The sequence below is a fragment of the Microtus ochrogaster genome, chromosome 5, assembly GCF_000317375.1.
Source record: "Microtus ochrogaster isolate Prairie Vole_2 chromosome 5, MicOch1.0, whole genome shotgun sequence".
Lineage (NCBI taxonomy): Eukaryota > Metazoa > Chordata > Mammalia > Rodentia > Cricetidae > Microtus > Microtus ochrogaster.
This window is the reverse complement of record NC_022012.1, coordinates 18836000-18849466: the sequence shown is the minus strand read 5'-3', so window position 1 is coordinate 18849466 and position 13467 is coordinate 18836000. Positions and strand designations below refer to the sequence as shown.

The following is a 13467-nucleotide window of genomic DNA, read 5'->3' as shown; positions in this document are numbered from 1 at the left end:
CCCTCCCTCCCTCCCTCCCTTCCTTCCTTCCTTCCTTCCTTCCTTCCTTCCTTCCTTCCTCCGTCCCTCCCTCCCTCTCTCCCTCCCTCCTTCTCTCTCTCTCTCTCTTTCTTTCTTTCTTTCTTTCTTTCTTTCTTAAGCGTGAAGGTTAGTTCATATCCTCTAATCATTTTGTCTAAGACATGAATATAAAGGAAAGATGGCCCACATTTCAAAGAACAAAATAATGAGAATCACAGGAACCTAGGACATTTAATCTGACAAGGCCTTAGACATGATCATTTTAAGATGCTAAGAATTTTGGCAATGAGTTTAAATTTATAATTTATCCAGCTTTTCTTTAGAATCCCTAGCTATGTTTGAAAAATTGTATCAGGGCAAGGTGAGATGGAAGAAATTGTAAAACAAGTTAGATAGATAGAAACTGGATTTAGACATGATAGTGCTAACATATTTATACCAAATTCATTATCAATTCAGTTGTCTTTCTTTATATGACTGATTTTCAATCCAAGGTACATAATTAGTTCATATCTTTTGTAATACTTAAGTCAGTGTGACTGCATGACTTTCTGCTATTGTTGACAGCAGGGCCTGTTTCGCTGCCTGGAGTTTCTCCTTCTGTCACCAAAAATGCTTTAGGACAAGGGAAAGCTCCAGATGTCTAGGGTAGCATAGGAGCTGGAAAGCAGATGCCTGCATTGGCAAGGCTGTGTGCCCATTATGTATTCTGTGCGCTGTGGAAATGCCAGCATGCCCTTTTATGCATGAGAATGTGGCCTTCCATCAGCTTCCCAGCTCTTCCCTTTCACATGCATGAATGCGGCCTTTCCATATGTTGCCAGGCTCATTGTTTGATAACTGTCTAATTGTGCCTCAATGGAAGGAGTCCCAAATGAGCTGCATTCTGTCTGAGGGGTCACTGAACCTAGTGCTTATTTAAGTAAGGAGACAATTGTTTTTTCTTTTTCTTTTTCAGTTCTTTTTCTTAAATTTTTTTACTGAGAAAAAGAAGAAAAAAAAAGTTTCCTCCTCCTCCCAGCCTCCCATTTCCCTCCCCCTCCTCCCACCCTTCTCTCCCTCCTCCCACTCCTCTCCCCCTCCCTCTCCAGTCCAAAGAGCAGTCAGGGTTCCCTGCCCTGTGGAAAGTCCAAGGTCCTCCCTCCTCCGTCCATGTCTAGGAAGGTGAACATCCAAACTGGCTAGGCTCCCACAAAGCCAGAACATGAAGTAGGAACAAAACCCTGTGCCATTGTCCTTGGCTTCTCATCAGCCCTCATTGTTCGCCATGTTCAGAGAGTCCAGTTTTATCCCATGCTTTTTCAGTCACAGTCCAGCTGGCCTTGGTGAGCTCCCAATAGATCAGCCCCACTGTCTCAGTGGGTGGGTGCACCCCTCGTGGTCCTGACTTCTTTGCTCATGTTCTCCCTCCTTCTGCTCCTCATTGGGACCTTGGGAGCTCAGTCCGGTGCTCCAGTGTGGGTCTCTGTCTCTATCTCCATCCATCACCATGTAGTAAGGGCTGCGGCCCTGGCCGCCTGGCTAGCTTATGCCCCAAAATAACAACACACAAATTGTATTCTTTTAAACACTGCCTGGCCCATTACTTTCAGCCTCTTAACCCTTTTCTAATAATCTATGTAGCACCACGAGGTGCGCTTACCAGGAAAGATTCAGCATGACTGACCTGGTGGCTGGCTGCATCGCCATCTGCCTCAGAGAGCAGAGCTATCGCGTCTGCCCGGGAGAGGGGAGCATGGCATCTCTGAGCTCACTTCCTCTTCCTCCCAGCATTCTGTTCTGTTTACTCCACCCACCTATGTTCTAACCAATAAAATGGGCCAAGGCAGTTTCTTTATTTTTTAACCAATGACCTTCCTTCATCATCACCAGATGAAGGTTCTATGGTGGTATGCAAGATATTCGTCAGTATTGCTATAGGATAGGGTCATTTCAGGTTCCCTATCCTCAGCTGCCCAAGGAACTAACTGGGGACATCGCCTTGGGCTCCTGGGAGCCACTCTAGGTTCAAGTCTCTTGCCAACCCTAAGGTGGCTTCCTTACCTAAGAATTGTGCTTCCCTGTTCCCCTATCCAACCTTCCTTTATCCCAATCATCCTGTTTCCCCAAGTTCCCCCCATCCTCCCCTTCTCACTTTTCTCTCCCCTTCGCCCCTAACCCTCATCCCACCCCACCCCCAAGATCCCAATTTTTTCCCCGGCAGACAATTGTTTTTTTCAATCAATTAGTTTTTAAATGAGCTTACAAGGCAGCTGGTTTCCTTATGAAGTTTTCATACATAATCAGATCGATTGTTCCTTCTCTGTCTTTACTCCTCCCCATTTCCACCATCCATACCCTGCTGTTCTCTCCCAGTCCCACTGTTACCCATTCTGCTTGGATATCTCATTGTACTCCATTTTTCTTCCCACAGCTCTTCATTAAGGGCACTTTCCTGCTGTATCATGGACTTGCTTTCTGTTTCCTGGACTCTGTTTATTGTCACTCAAAACAAATCCAAGTGTAAAAGTTAGAAGCTCAGTACAAGCATATTATGTAATAGGATATAGAGTCCTTTGGCTGATGCCAAGTGGTGGTGTAGGTGGTCATATAATAGTTCTATTTTTGCTTTTTTTCCAAATAAATACAATCTTTAAAGTTAAAAACAGTGGTTTTCTCCAGTCCATGTTGGCATGTCAACTGGTGTCATTGTTCACATCTTGTTTTAGTTGACATATTGTTGAGGTATCATAGTTGCAGCTTCTTTGTCATATGTAGAAGACATAATATCACAGGGGGCCTACTGGTTCTTTGGTTCTTACAATCTTTCCACCCTTCTTCTGCAACGCTTCCTGAACCTCGGGTGTAGGAATGGTGCCATATGTGTACCAACTGGGGTTGTGCACCCCACAGTGTTAGTTCTTTCCATTTTGACCAGTTATGCTTTTCTGCGATGATCTCTATCTGCTGAATTTTAAGCTTCTGTGGCAAAATGAGTTTTCATTGTTGGAGGATCAGAAGTAAATTTAGCTCTGGATATAAGGATATGTATTTGTTATGTAGCTAGAAATTATACTGATTTAGCAAAGTGAAAGTGGTAGGTTCTTGTCTAGGTTGTCTTAATGATACAGATTGATAGATTTGCAACCATAGTTAAACAAAAAGAGGCCGGAGACCATGAGTTTAAGAGAGAGCAGGGGGTATACATGAGAGGAGCTAGAGGAAGGAAAGGGAAAGAGATAAATGATTAAATTTTATTTTAATTTTAAAGAACATAAAGTCTTTTATTGGAGATAAAGAAACACACACAGCAAGACTGCAGAGTAGGGTGAAACTTGGTAGCCCCAAATTCTCCGTGTGTATTTTTGACAAAACTTAGCTTTATTATAGTTGTTACGGAGTTACTTTGAGGTCTTCTATTGTATTTCACTGGTGTATATGTCTGTCTTTGTTCCAGTGCTGCACTGTCGTTGTCACTGTGGCTCTGTAGTAGAGTTTGAGGTCAGCTAATGTGATACTTGTGACTGTGCTATATTTGATTAGAAGTCTTGTGGTTGTCTGTGAACTTTTTACTTCAGTATGAACTGTAGCACTTTTTCTACTGTAACAAATGCCATTGGAACTTTCGAGGAGATTGCATTGAATCTGTAGGTTGTGTTTTAATTATATCTTTCTTTTTAATGTTAATTCTACAAACTCAAAAAACGTAAGGCATATTTCTACAGTCTACTGTTTTCTTTAATTTATTTTTTTCAGTTTCTTAATGTTATCTGTTTAGAGATTTTTTAAAACCTCCTTGTGGTTGAGATATTTTTCTTTTTCTTTTCTTTCTTTATTTTTCTTTTTTGGTTTTTCAAGACAGGATTTCTCTGTAGCTTTGGAGCCTGTCCTGGAACTAGTTCTGTAGACCAAGTTGGCCTTGAACTCACAGAAGTCCACTTGTCTCTGTCACCAAGTGCTGGGATTAAAAGCATGCACCACTACTGCCTGGCTGAGATATTTTTCTAGATTTCTTTATCAGCAAATTTGTCGTAGTACACAAAAAGCTACTGATTTTTAATGTTGATTTTCTAAGTCATGAAAATTCACTGACTGCTTATCAGACCAATGGGGTTTTAAGTAGAGCATCATATCTGCAATAAGAATAGTTTAACTTCTCTTTCCAATTTTTATATCTTTATCTGATCTTATTGCTATAGATGATGATAGCTAAGACCCTAGGCACTACATTGAATAAAAAGTCATCAAAGTATTCTATGACATCATTCTGGATGTTGTCAGAACCTCTTTTAATAAACTTAGTTGTATTGATGGCTTCTCTTTCTTTTGAAGAGTTAGAAAATCTTGTTAATCTTTTCAGAGAATCAAGTTTTTATCTGATTAATAGTGTGTACATATTGTAAGCCTTGATTTCATTAATTTCAACCTTAGTCTTGTTTCTTGCTGTTGACAACATTTGAGTTTGGTGACTCCTTGCTCTGTTAAAGCAGTGAAGTACATCACTACATTATATATGATCCCTCTTGTTTACTCTGTGTGAGGTGTGTATGCATGTGAAAGTGTATGTTTCTTGCGTATCCAGTGCTCAACATTGACTTTCTCCACCATATTTTTTGAGATAAGATTTCTTTCTAATTTTGGAGCTTACCATAACCAGTGTGCTCAAGTGATCTGCTATCTCTGCCCCTACAAGCACTGATATTACAGAGATGTTGAAATGACTCTGAGATTCCACCTTACACCTGTGAGAATGGTCAAGATAAAAAACACTGATGACACTTTATGCTGGAGAGGTTGTAGGGTAAGGGGAAAACTCCTTCATTGCTGGTGGGAACGCAAGCTGGTACAGCCCCTTTGGATTCAGTGTGGCAATTTTTTGAAAATTAGGAAACAAACTTCCTCAAGTCCCAGTAATACCACTTTTGGGTATTTATTCAAAGGATTCTCAACCATGACACAAGGACATGTGCTCAGCTATGTTCATAGCAGCTTTATTTGTCATAGCCAGAACCTGGAAACAACCTAAATGCCCTTTGACTGAAGAATGGAAAAGGAAAATGTGGTATATTTACACAGTGGAGTACTACACAGCAGAAAAAAATAACGATGAACCTGACTTTCAAGATGAAGCACCACCAAAATTTTATCAGCTAAGCCATTTCACATCCCACCTCTGAACTTTTTAGTGTGAGCACTATTAGCTATAAACTTCCTTTTTAAAGCTATCTTGACTATTCCAGAGGTTCTGGCAGGTGAGCTATCATTTCGTTTGACTCTATAAATCTTTACGTTTCCTCCCTGTTTTTTTTGATGACCTACTTTAATAGTGTATTTTCACATCTCCAATAATTTGTGTATTTTGAGGTCATTCTTGCTTTTGACTAAATGTTTTATATCATTGGCGTCTGAGAGGAAGCAGAAAACTATTTTATTTTTTAAGGCTTGTTTTGTGGCTTATAATGTAGTTAACTTTAGACACAGTCTAAAAAGTATATCTGTTGGGTAGACTGTTATGCAGATATCTATTAAATATATTTGACTTGTATTGTAACTTGCTCTGAGGTTTATTCATATATTTTTATTTTTAATTTATTTTATTGCCTGTGTCTGTACACCAAAAGCATCCAGCAACTAGGAAAGCAAGAAAAAGGCATCAGGTTCACTTTTTCTTGATGTACAGATGGTTGTGAGCTGCCATGTCTGTGCTGGTAACTGAGCCTCGGTCATCTGGATCAATAGTCACTGTTCTTAAACACTGAACCACTCTCCATCTCTTCTATTTATTTTAATTTCGAAGACCTACCTAGATGTGAGAGGAATATTGACATCTCCCCTCCACTATTACAAACCTATAGGATCTTTTATGACCCAAGATTCATTAGATATTGATAGTAATTACTTACTTTCGATGGTTGTTCCTATTTTAAGCATGCTTAGTTTGACTAGTTTAGTTTGAAGTTTACTTTACTGAGTCCAAGAATGCCTGTCATCTTGCTTGTGGTTTCTCCTTGCACATTACTTTGATTTCAAGCTTTGGAGTCTCAGTATACAGATGCATCGCCTAGATCTATGAATTCCTTGGAAATAGCAGCTAAGTGGGTCTTGCTTACTGATCCAGTCCATTGGTCTATATCTTTGAATGAGTGAGGCAAGGCCGTTTTTGTTCAGGGTTATAATTAAAATAGATTTACTCTTGTTTATGATTTTTGTTTGTAATTCTGGTATGCCGGTTAACTGGTAATTCTTTTCTTTCTAGAGTTATAATTCTGAATGTTTGCAAATTTGCTGGGTTAGAGATGATTGATTCCTTCCCAGATGTTCTATGTTCATCTGTTGTTTTCCTGGAATGTACTCCTTCCTGTGTTCTCATGTGTGAAATTATATGTCCTGTTCCTCTGTGTATAGTATTCTTTTAAGAATTTTCTGCAAGCTAGCTAACACCAGTATCCTTACTTATGTTTGTATTGAAATATTATTTCATCATCTATTTTAGTAGGTAAGTTTGCTGGTTATCTTGGGTGACAGTTATCTACTTTAAAAGCTTAAAGTACATCATTCCATCTTTTACCAGTGTTCAGATTTTCTGGTGATAGATCAAACACTATTCTGATGCTTTTCCCCTTATATACTTGTTGGTAGTTTCCCTAACAGGATTTAGTGTTGTTTCTTTTCAATTGTGGTGTGTCATGGAGATGTCCTTCTGTGGTAATGTTATTTGAGGTTCCAAAACATGTCCACAGAAATCAAGTGAAATCAGTGCTCTCAGTTGATGGTTTCATTTGGAAGGGTAGCTCATCCCTGTGTTCACCTCAGTTCTGTGATGAGGACACTGTGCCATGATTTTTTCTGCTATGGCTGGGGCGGGCTGTTGAGGATCTCACCCCTTCAGCCCTCCTTGAGCCTGTGCAGTTGAAAAATGTGGTTTGGGGTCTGTTTGTCCTGTCCAGATACAGCAACAGGGTCCCATCCTGCTGTGTACATCCCATTTCAAAGGTTCTTCTGTTCCGTGGGGCACTAGCAGGGGTATAACACCTCATGACACCGGGTGGTGCCAGTTTTCTAGTCCTTTCTCTGGAGCAGTGTTGTTGGGGCCCTGGTCATCCTCCTTTGTTTGTAAACTTACTTGCTTGAGATTAACTTCTTCCCAGCTTTGATCTTTTCTGGAAGCAGGTCACTGGCTATCTGCTCCCCCGCGCCATGTTAGGGAAGAGGAATTATGGGTATTATAAATGTTTCAGTTTCTCTTCTTGATACACCTGAGAACAGTTTAGACTCCGATTTGGATTTCCAGCAGTACAGGCTGCTTCCCTGAAACTGTGGTGCTTGAGTGCTTTGGGGTTTTACATGTGGAGGCTGGTTCTGAACACTAAACCAACCAGCTCTTCTTCGGAAGAACTATGTCCAGGTTGGTGGGGCTGCTGTCACATAGTACTCCCTAGTTCATTCATTCTGCTTCCCCATCCCTCATGCCTTCTTTGGTGCATCTCTGAAACTCTTCCTCAATTTCTTTCTTTGGGACAGAGTTTTTTTTTTTTCTTTTCTTATATTGACTCTCTTCTTCACCATCTCACAAAGGTAGTTTCTACTCTGCCATCTTCCTGGAAGTAATGAACCTCTTTTAATTTTGATTTGTCTAATAGAGGCTCTTAGGTTTTGGCATTTTTGAGCCATGGATTCTGCATCTACACAACTGTACATCTCATTAACCCCTGAGCTGTACTTGAGCATGAAGGTGCTTTCTGGATCTCTGTAAGAATTTCTACAGAAGAGAACCATCCAAAGATTCCACCTGGAAAATTGTGTCTCCTGTCCCAGTGCTTCTGAGGGAATTGAAGATGACCTTTGGTTGGGCATGGCCATCAAGAACTCAGATACACTCCTTGAAGACAAAACAATGTCACCAGGGCATAGGTGTTGGGTTTCCTGCACAGATGGACCTGGACAGAGGGCTTGCCTGTGTGAGTCACAGTCATTCTGCCTCACAGACATAGAAGAGGCTCAGCATCAACCATACAACCTCTATAGAACTAGCTTTCTTCTGAGGCAGGCCTCCAAGTGCCAGTGATGGGCAAGTGCTCAAATCAGGTTTTCTTCCCTGCGCAATTTGTGTTGCTGTTCTTTCCAGGTTAGGATTAGAATTTAAAGGTATCCAAACACAGTTAATTCTTACAGAAAAAGATTTCCAATTCAAAAGCTCCTGGTTCTGCAACTTTTTAATCTAGTTCTTTCTTCAGCAAACTTCAGATCTGACAGACATTAAGGGGCCATAGAAGGACAGTCTTTGTTCATCAAGTCCACAGAACATTCCATTCAAGAACAGTGAGAACCTGCTAGTCTTGGGAATGAAATGCCAATAGAGGCCACTAAATGTGTTTCCCCACAGGCAATTTGATGTTTCTCCATCTAGAAGATGGTTGCTATAACACTTCTCTTACTTGAGACCCAACCTCCCTTTGGACAAGATTTGTCTTACTTGGTATCCCATTTAAGACTGTTAAATACTCCTTAAAAAGAAAACATTTGAAGAGTGGATTTCTCTGGGTTAGTTAAATGTCATGATGCTTAAAATATAATGTAAATTCTCTTTTTGTAAAACAAATAGCAAATGACAAGAAATATGTTTATACGATTTATGTTAATGGTTTCAAACCTCATAACTAATTTAATTTAAGATATATGAACACAGCTCTGATTTCAGAAACTAAAGTTTCTCAAGGACTTGAACAGATTCGAATCCCTCCTTTTGGTTCCTGGAGACAAATTCTCACCTGGAAGCCAGTGTCTAAAAGAAGCACCTGGAAGCAAGGAGCCAGGCCCATTTTCTGTGTTTCATTTATCAATTCCACTTCTTGTGTCTTGAGATAGAAATGGTCTTTAAACCAGCAATTAAACTCATGACATTTCAGAAACCCTGCACAATCTTTGCCTTTTAAAAGTATTTTTCTCAACCAAAGCTTAGCTGTGGCATTTTAGAAAGTGCTGAGGATGAGTGGATCCTAACTGTAAGAATGGAAGACTAAGTGTGCCAAGCTTCAGAAGTGGGGGTCATTTGGCTTCAACCCCAGAGTAATCCAGTCCAGCAGGTGGCACTAGCTTCCTCTAACTGATGGAGACCACCAGGCCCAGGCATTCTTCTAAGCCAGGCTGGTCTGTTAAGCACCTGCACTTTGTACTTTGTTTCTGAGACACACCCAGCATCTTAGACTGCACTCCACTCAAAGCTATGGTCTGACTGTACTGTTTATATTACTGTGATAAAGAAAGGACTCCAACTTTCATGCAGCTTTGATAAAGAAAGGCTTCTATATCCTGTATAAACTATCAATTAAATTTACTGTTACTTAATGGTTTTTCTATGTAAAAAAAAAAGCATTCAATTTTCCTCACAAGATGACCTTATGAACTGTCTTTCAATGCCTAAACTATTTTACTAAGTGATCAAGACTCAGCAGGAAGCGTACAAAGCAATTATGTTTTTTCCCTTAAAACCTGCTTGCTTTCCTTGTTCCTTCCTTCCTTCCTTTGCTGCTTTTTCTTAACTTGGATGAAATCCCGAGTTATTCCATATGTTTGTCTTTTGTTTAAAGAAAAAGTAATTTTAATTTAATCTCAGTAATTGTAGAATTTTTAACCCTATCTGTTACATCTTAGAGCATACCAAAAATAATTTAATTGATATTTGATGATATCAGGCATATTTTTGAATGTCCTGATCTATCTATCTGTCTGTCTATCCATCCATCCCATCAAGATAGATAGATACAGATTTATATCTATATATAATTGATGTGAATGTTTGTAAAAAATATTCAAGGAAAGAAGGTGCAATGGGGAAAATTGTGACACACTGAGTAGATCTGGCCTTTCACATAACGTTGACTGATTTGTGATGTAGAAGATTTTTTAAATATCTATTTCAGGAGTCTTTTGTGTTTTTCTATTCTCATGCCTGGTGGGATGGTTTTTATGTGTAATTTAGGATTAGTGTAAGGTTAAGTTGATGATAATTTTCTCCAGGGAATAGTGAATTTGTTTCCAACAGGCAAAAGCACAAGCAATCTTGAATTATTGTCACCCAGTGATGATCCAAAGTGGGTTTTGTTCTTTCTGATAGCTTCCTTCTTCCTGGTTCACATCTAGAGTTAGACCTTTGAAGCTTCAAACCAAAGCCTGAGAAAGCAGGAGACATTTCCTTCTCGGTGTCCCCTTCTTGGAGTCTGGCATCTTAGTCTGCTAAGTCTGTCATATACCCTGCACGCTTCAGCCATTATTGGCTGAAGTTATTCTGGAAGAGAAATAATCCAAATATCATGGTCAGAGGTAGAGATTCACATTATTAACTGGGATTTATCTTCTTAATTCTTAATCAGCTTGATAATAAAAATAGTAATAATAATATCATGAATGCACTCATATATGCTTATACTTTTGTATGTTTCCCCCAGCAATTACATTTCTAGGCCGGAAAATTATTTTATTCCTGCCATCAGAAATATAACTGCTCCCTTGTATTTGCTTTTTCTATAAATAATGAGCTGTCTGTTTTCTATATTTTTTCACTTTTGGGTTTTTATGTTTTTGTTTCAGATAGCCTCATTATTTCCTATGTATGTTGTGGGATACATTGAGCCAAACAAATTTCAGAAGATCATTTTTATCAACATGGTAATATTTTAATATTTATAAGTCTGATATTAAGTTATCTCTGTTTGTAAAGCATTGTAATTATCTTTTCCGGGGTACTTCTCTTGGTATTTCGGGTGCATGAGACTTACGCTGTCTAGAGGGAAAGCTGGAAATGACACGCCACGCTCTGTGTTGCGCTATGCTATTTTTTTTAAAACTGACAACCACACTACAGATGGACTGTCCTCTCTAAAGCTTTTATGTTTTAAAGATATGTTTATTTTTGTGTTAGGTGTTTTGAGTGTTTGTGCATGCATGTATTATGCACTGAGTGTGTGCAGTGCCCACAGAGTAAGAAGGCATCAGATCTCCCGGAACTAGTTACCAATGGTTGTGAGCTGCCACGTGGGGACTGGGAATAGAACCTGGGTCCTCTCTAAGAGCAGCCAGTGCTCTAAGCTGCCGAGCCATCTCTCCAGCACTTTAGTCTTTATTTTTACATTTTAATATTGTCATTAATTTTAAAATGCCTTTTATACTTGGGATTTTTAACATTGTGCAAATGTGAAATTTTGTGAGTGAACTTTTATAGTTGCACCTTTTTATCTTAGTTCCCAAATGCATCTTCCTTTAAAACATAAAGTGATAATAAATCTTTATAAGTTACAAAAGTCATAAAATGATGCAACAAGACATTAGGGAAAATACATTTATCATTGTCATCTTATGTCACTCCATTATTGGAACTATAGAAACCACAGAGGCACATGGAAAAGAATTTAAATTCTGCTCTAAGTAATTTATGATATTGAATTTTAATACTTAGATCATAGCAGTAACTTGAAATCTTATTTTACTTAGAAAACTTCATTAATACTTTAATCAATGGCTTATATGATATGATCAAATTGTATGGTCTTCTTATGTGAAAATGTCATAATGAAATATGTATAGTGAATATCCACTAATAAAAATGCTATAGATATAATTATCTAACCTGCCTCCAAAGTGTGAATACATGTAATGAATATAAATCATTTTTTTCCATTTCTCAGAGTTCTGTTGCCCTCTGTTTCATTTTGATGTTTGGAAATCCAATGTACTTAAGTTCTTACTATTCCTCATGTTTGTTAGTGACATGGGTAAGTCACAGAAAGTCAAGCCTAAGTTTTGAGGGAAAGGGGGATGTGAATATCTGTGTTATTATGAAGTAGAAAGGATGTGGGAAGCAAAGATGTTAAAATTCCAGAGCAATCCCCAATGATTCAGTTAGTGCATTGTACCTGGGAAAGGCCAGTTTTGCTTTTCTATATGAAATGAGAGGGAACAAAGGGCAATCCCAATTCAGGCTTAAGCGTATCAGAGGTGTGACTAAAAGTCATAAAATGATTTATGGAGCCATTGCTATAAATATAAGAAGTAAACATCATGGTTTGTTTTTTAACAGTTCTTCAAACCAGCTTAGGCCATCTATAAATATAACAACAAGCCCCTGCTCATAACCTCCTAGCTACCCAAAATGGAGTAGAAAATTACTAATAGCTAATCTTGTCTGCAAGAGTCTTGCCTGAGAAACATCAAAATAAGCAGAGAGTGATTGCAGAGAGAAAAACACAAGTATAAGGATTAGAAGGACATACAAGGCCTCAACGGTGTAAAAATGTCCTTTCTGATTACTTGATAATGCAGAAACAGAAGAAAGGCACGCACTTATCTTTGTAAAAACTGACTGAGTGTAGAGTGCAGTTGACTGTCTCCGTGTTTCCCAATCCATCTTCTCTCCACAGAGAGCAAACCACAGAAGTGAGTGAGGTAGAAATGTGGAAATGTGTTGCAGGAGACAACATCTCAGCACACAGGGCAACATCCTCTAGCTTCCAGGAAGTTTATTTGTCCACAGTTTGAAAAGTCAATAATTAAGACAGAAATTGCAGATATAGTTGAGATAGGAGGGAGAGATTGTATAATGTAAATGTTAATTTTATTTCTTTCATTTTTTGTTACATGTCTTCTAGGCAATATTGCAAAAGAAGAATAAAATCCAAAAATTAGGATCCTCTGAACTCCAATTGTGGGTAAGAGTTAATGTTTTTAAAAGTTTCTTCCAATCTGCCTTTTTATTTCTTAAACTGAATGAAGAAGTGGATTTCAATTACGAAAAGAAAAACAAATGTACTGATCTTCTAGGTTCTTTCTGAGGCATTCTTGTACCATATGGTGAAGATGGAGAAAGATCTGTCTGACAAGTTGATAGCATGACACTTTTAATACACAATAGTCCTAATTTCAGAAGAGTGTCATTTGATAAAATAAATGAATATCAATTGCTTTACTTGTGAGCAGTAAGTAGAACCATGTCTATGAACACTGAGAAGATTCTGCTAATTGCACATAAAAATGTACTTTTTTAGCATTTTTCTCTGGCAGAGGTTGAAAAGGCATCCTCACAATAACTAGGAGACAAAGGTGTGAAGAGAAACCCCAAAAGTTACTTAAGTCGGGAACATGCTCCGCCCTGAGGATCTTCCTAGCCTCAATGGGCAGCCATGGAGGCCATAAAGACAGGTGATATGAAGACAGTCGTGTTACTCATAGTCCCATAATTGTACAAAAATGGCTAAGAAGAAAAGAGAAAGGGCATATTTGATTCACATCAGAAGTGCCAATCTATTGCCACTTGGCCCTGTTGTTTCTGGGCAGCGGTGATGTGGAACAGTGAGTTCGTGGTTACTGGGCAGCAGTGATGTAGGACAGGGAGTTTGTGGTTACTGGGCAGCAGTGATGTAGGACAGGGAGTTTGTGGTTACTGGGCAGCAGTGATATAGGACAGGGAGTTTGTGG

At 38.8% G+C, this 13467-nt stretch overlaps 1 protein-coding gene across 1 annotated transcript in view; it reads left to right on the top strand.

The window, feature by feature from the left end:
- Dpy19l2 (dpy-19 like 2) overlaps nt 1-13467 on the top strand; it is a 129254-nt gene that overhangs the window by 42784 nt on the left and 73003 nt on the right. Inside the window, exons 10-12 of the mRNA XM_026779547.1 lie at nt 10588-10665; nt 11682-11768; nt 12642-12701. Of these exons, the coding sequence (XP_026635348.1) occupies nt 10588-10665; nt 11682-11768; nt 12642-12701 (225 nt within the window). The remainder of the gene's footprint in view (nt 1-10587; nt 10666-11681; nt 11769-12641; nt 12702-13467) is intronic.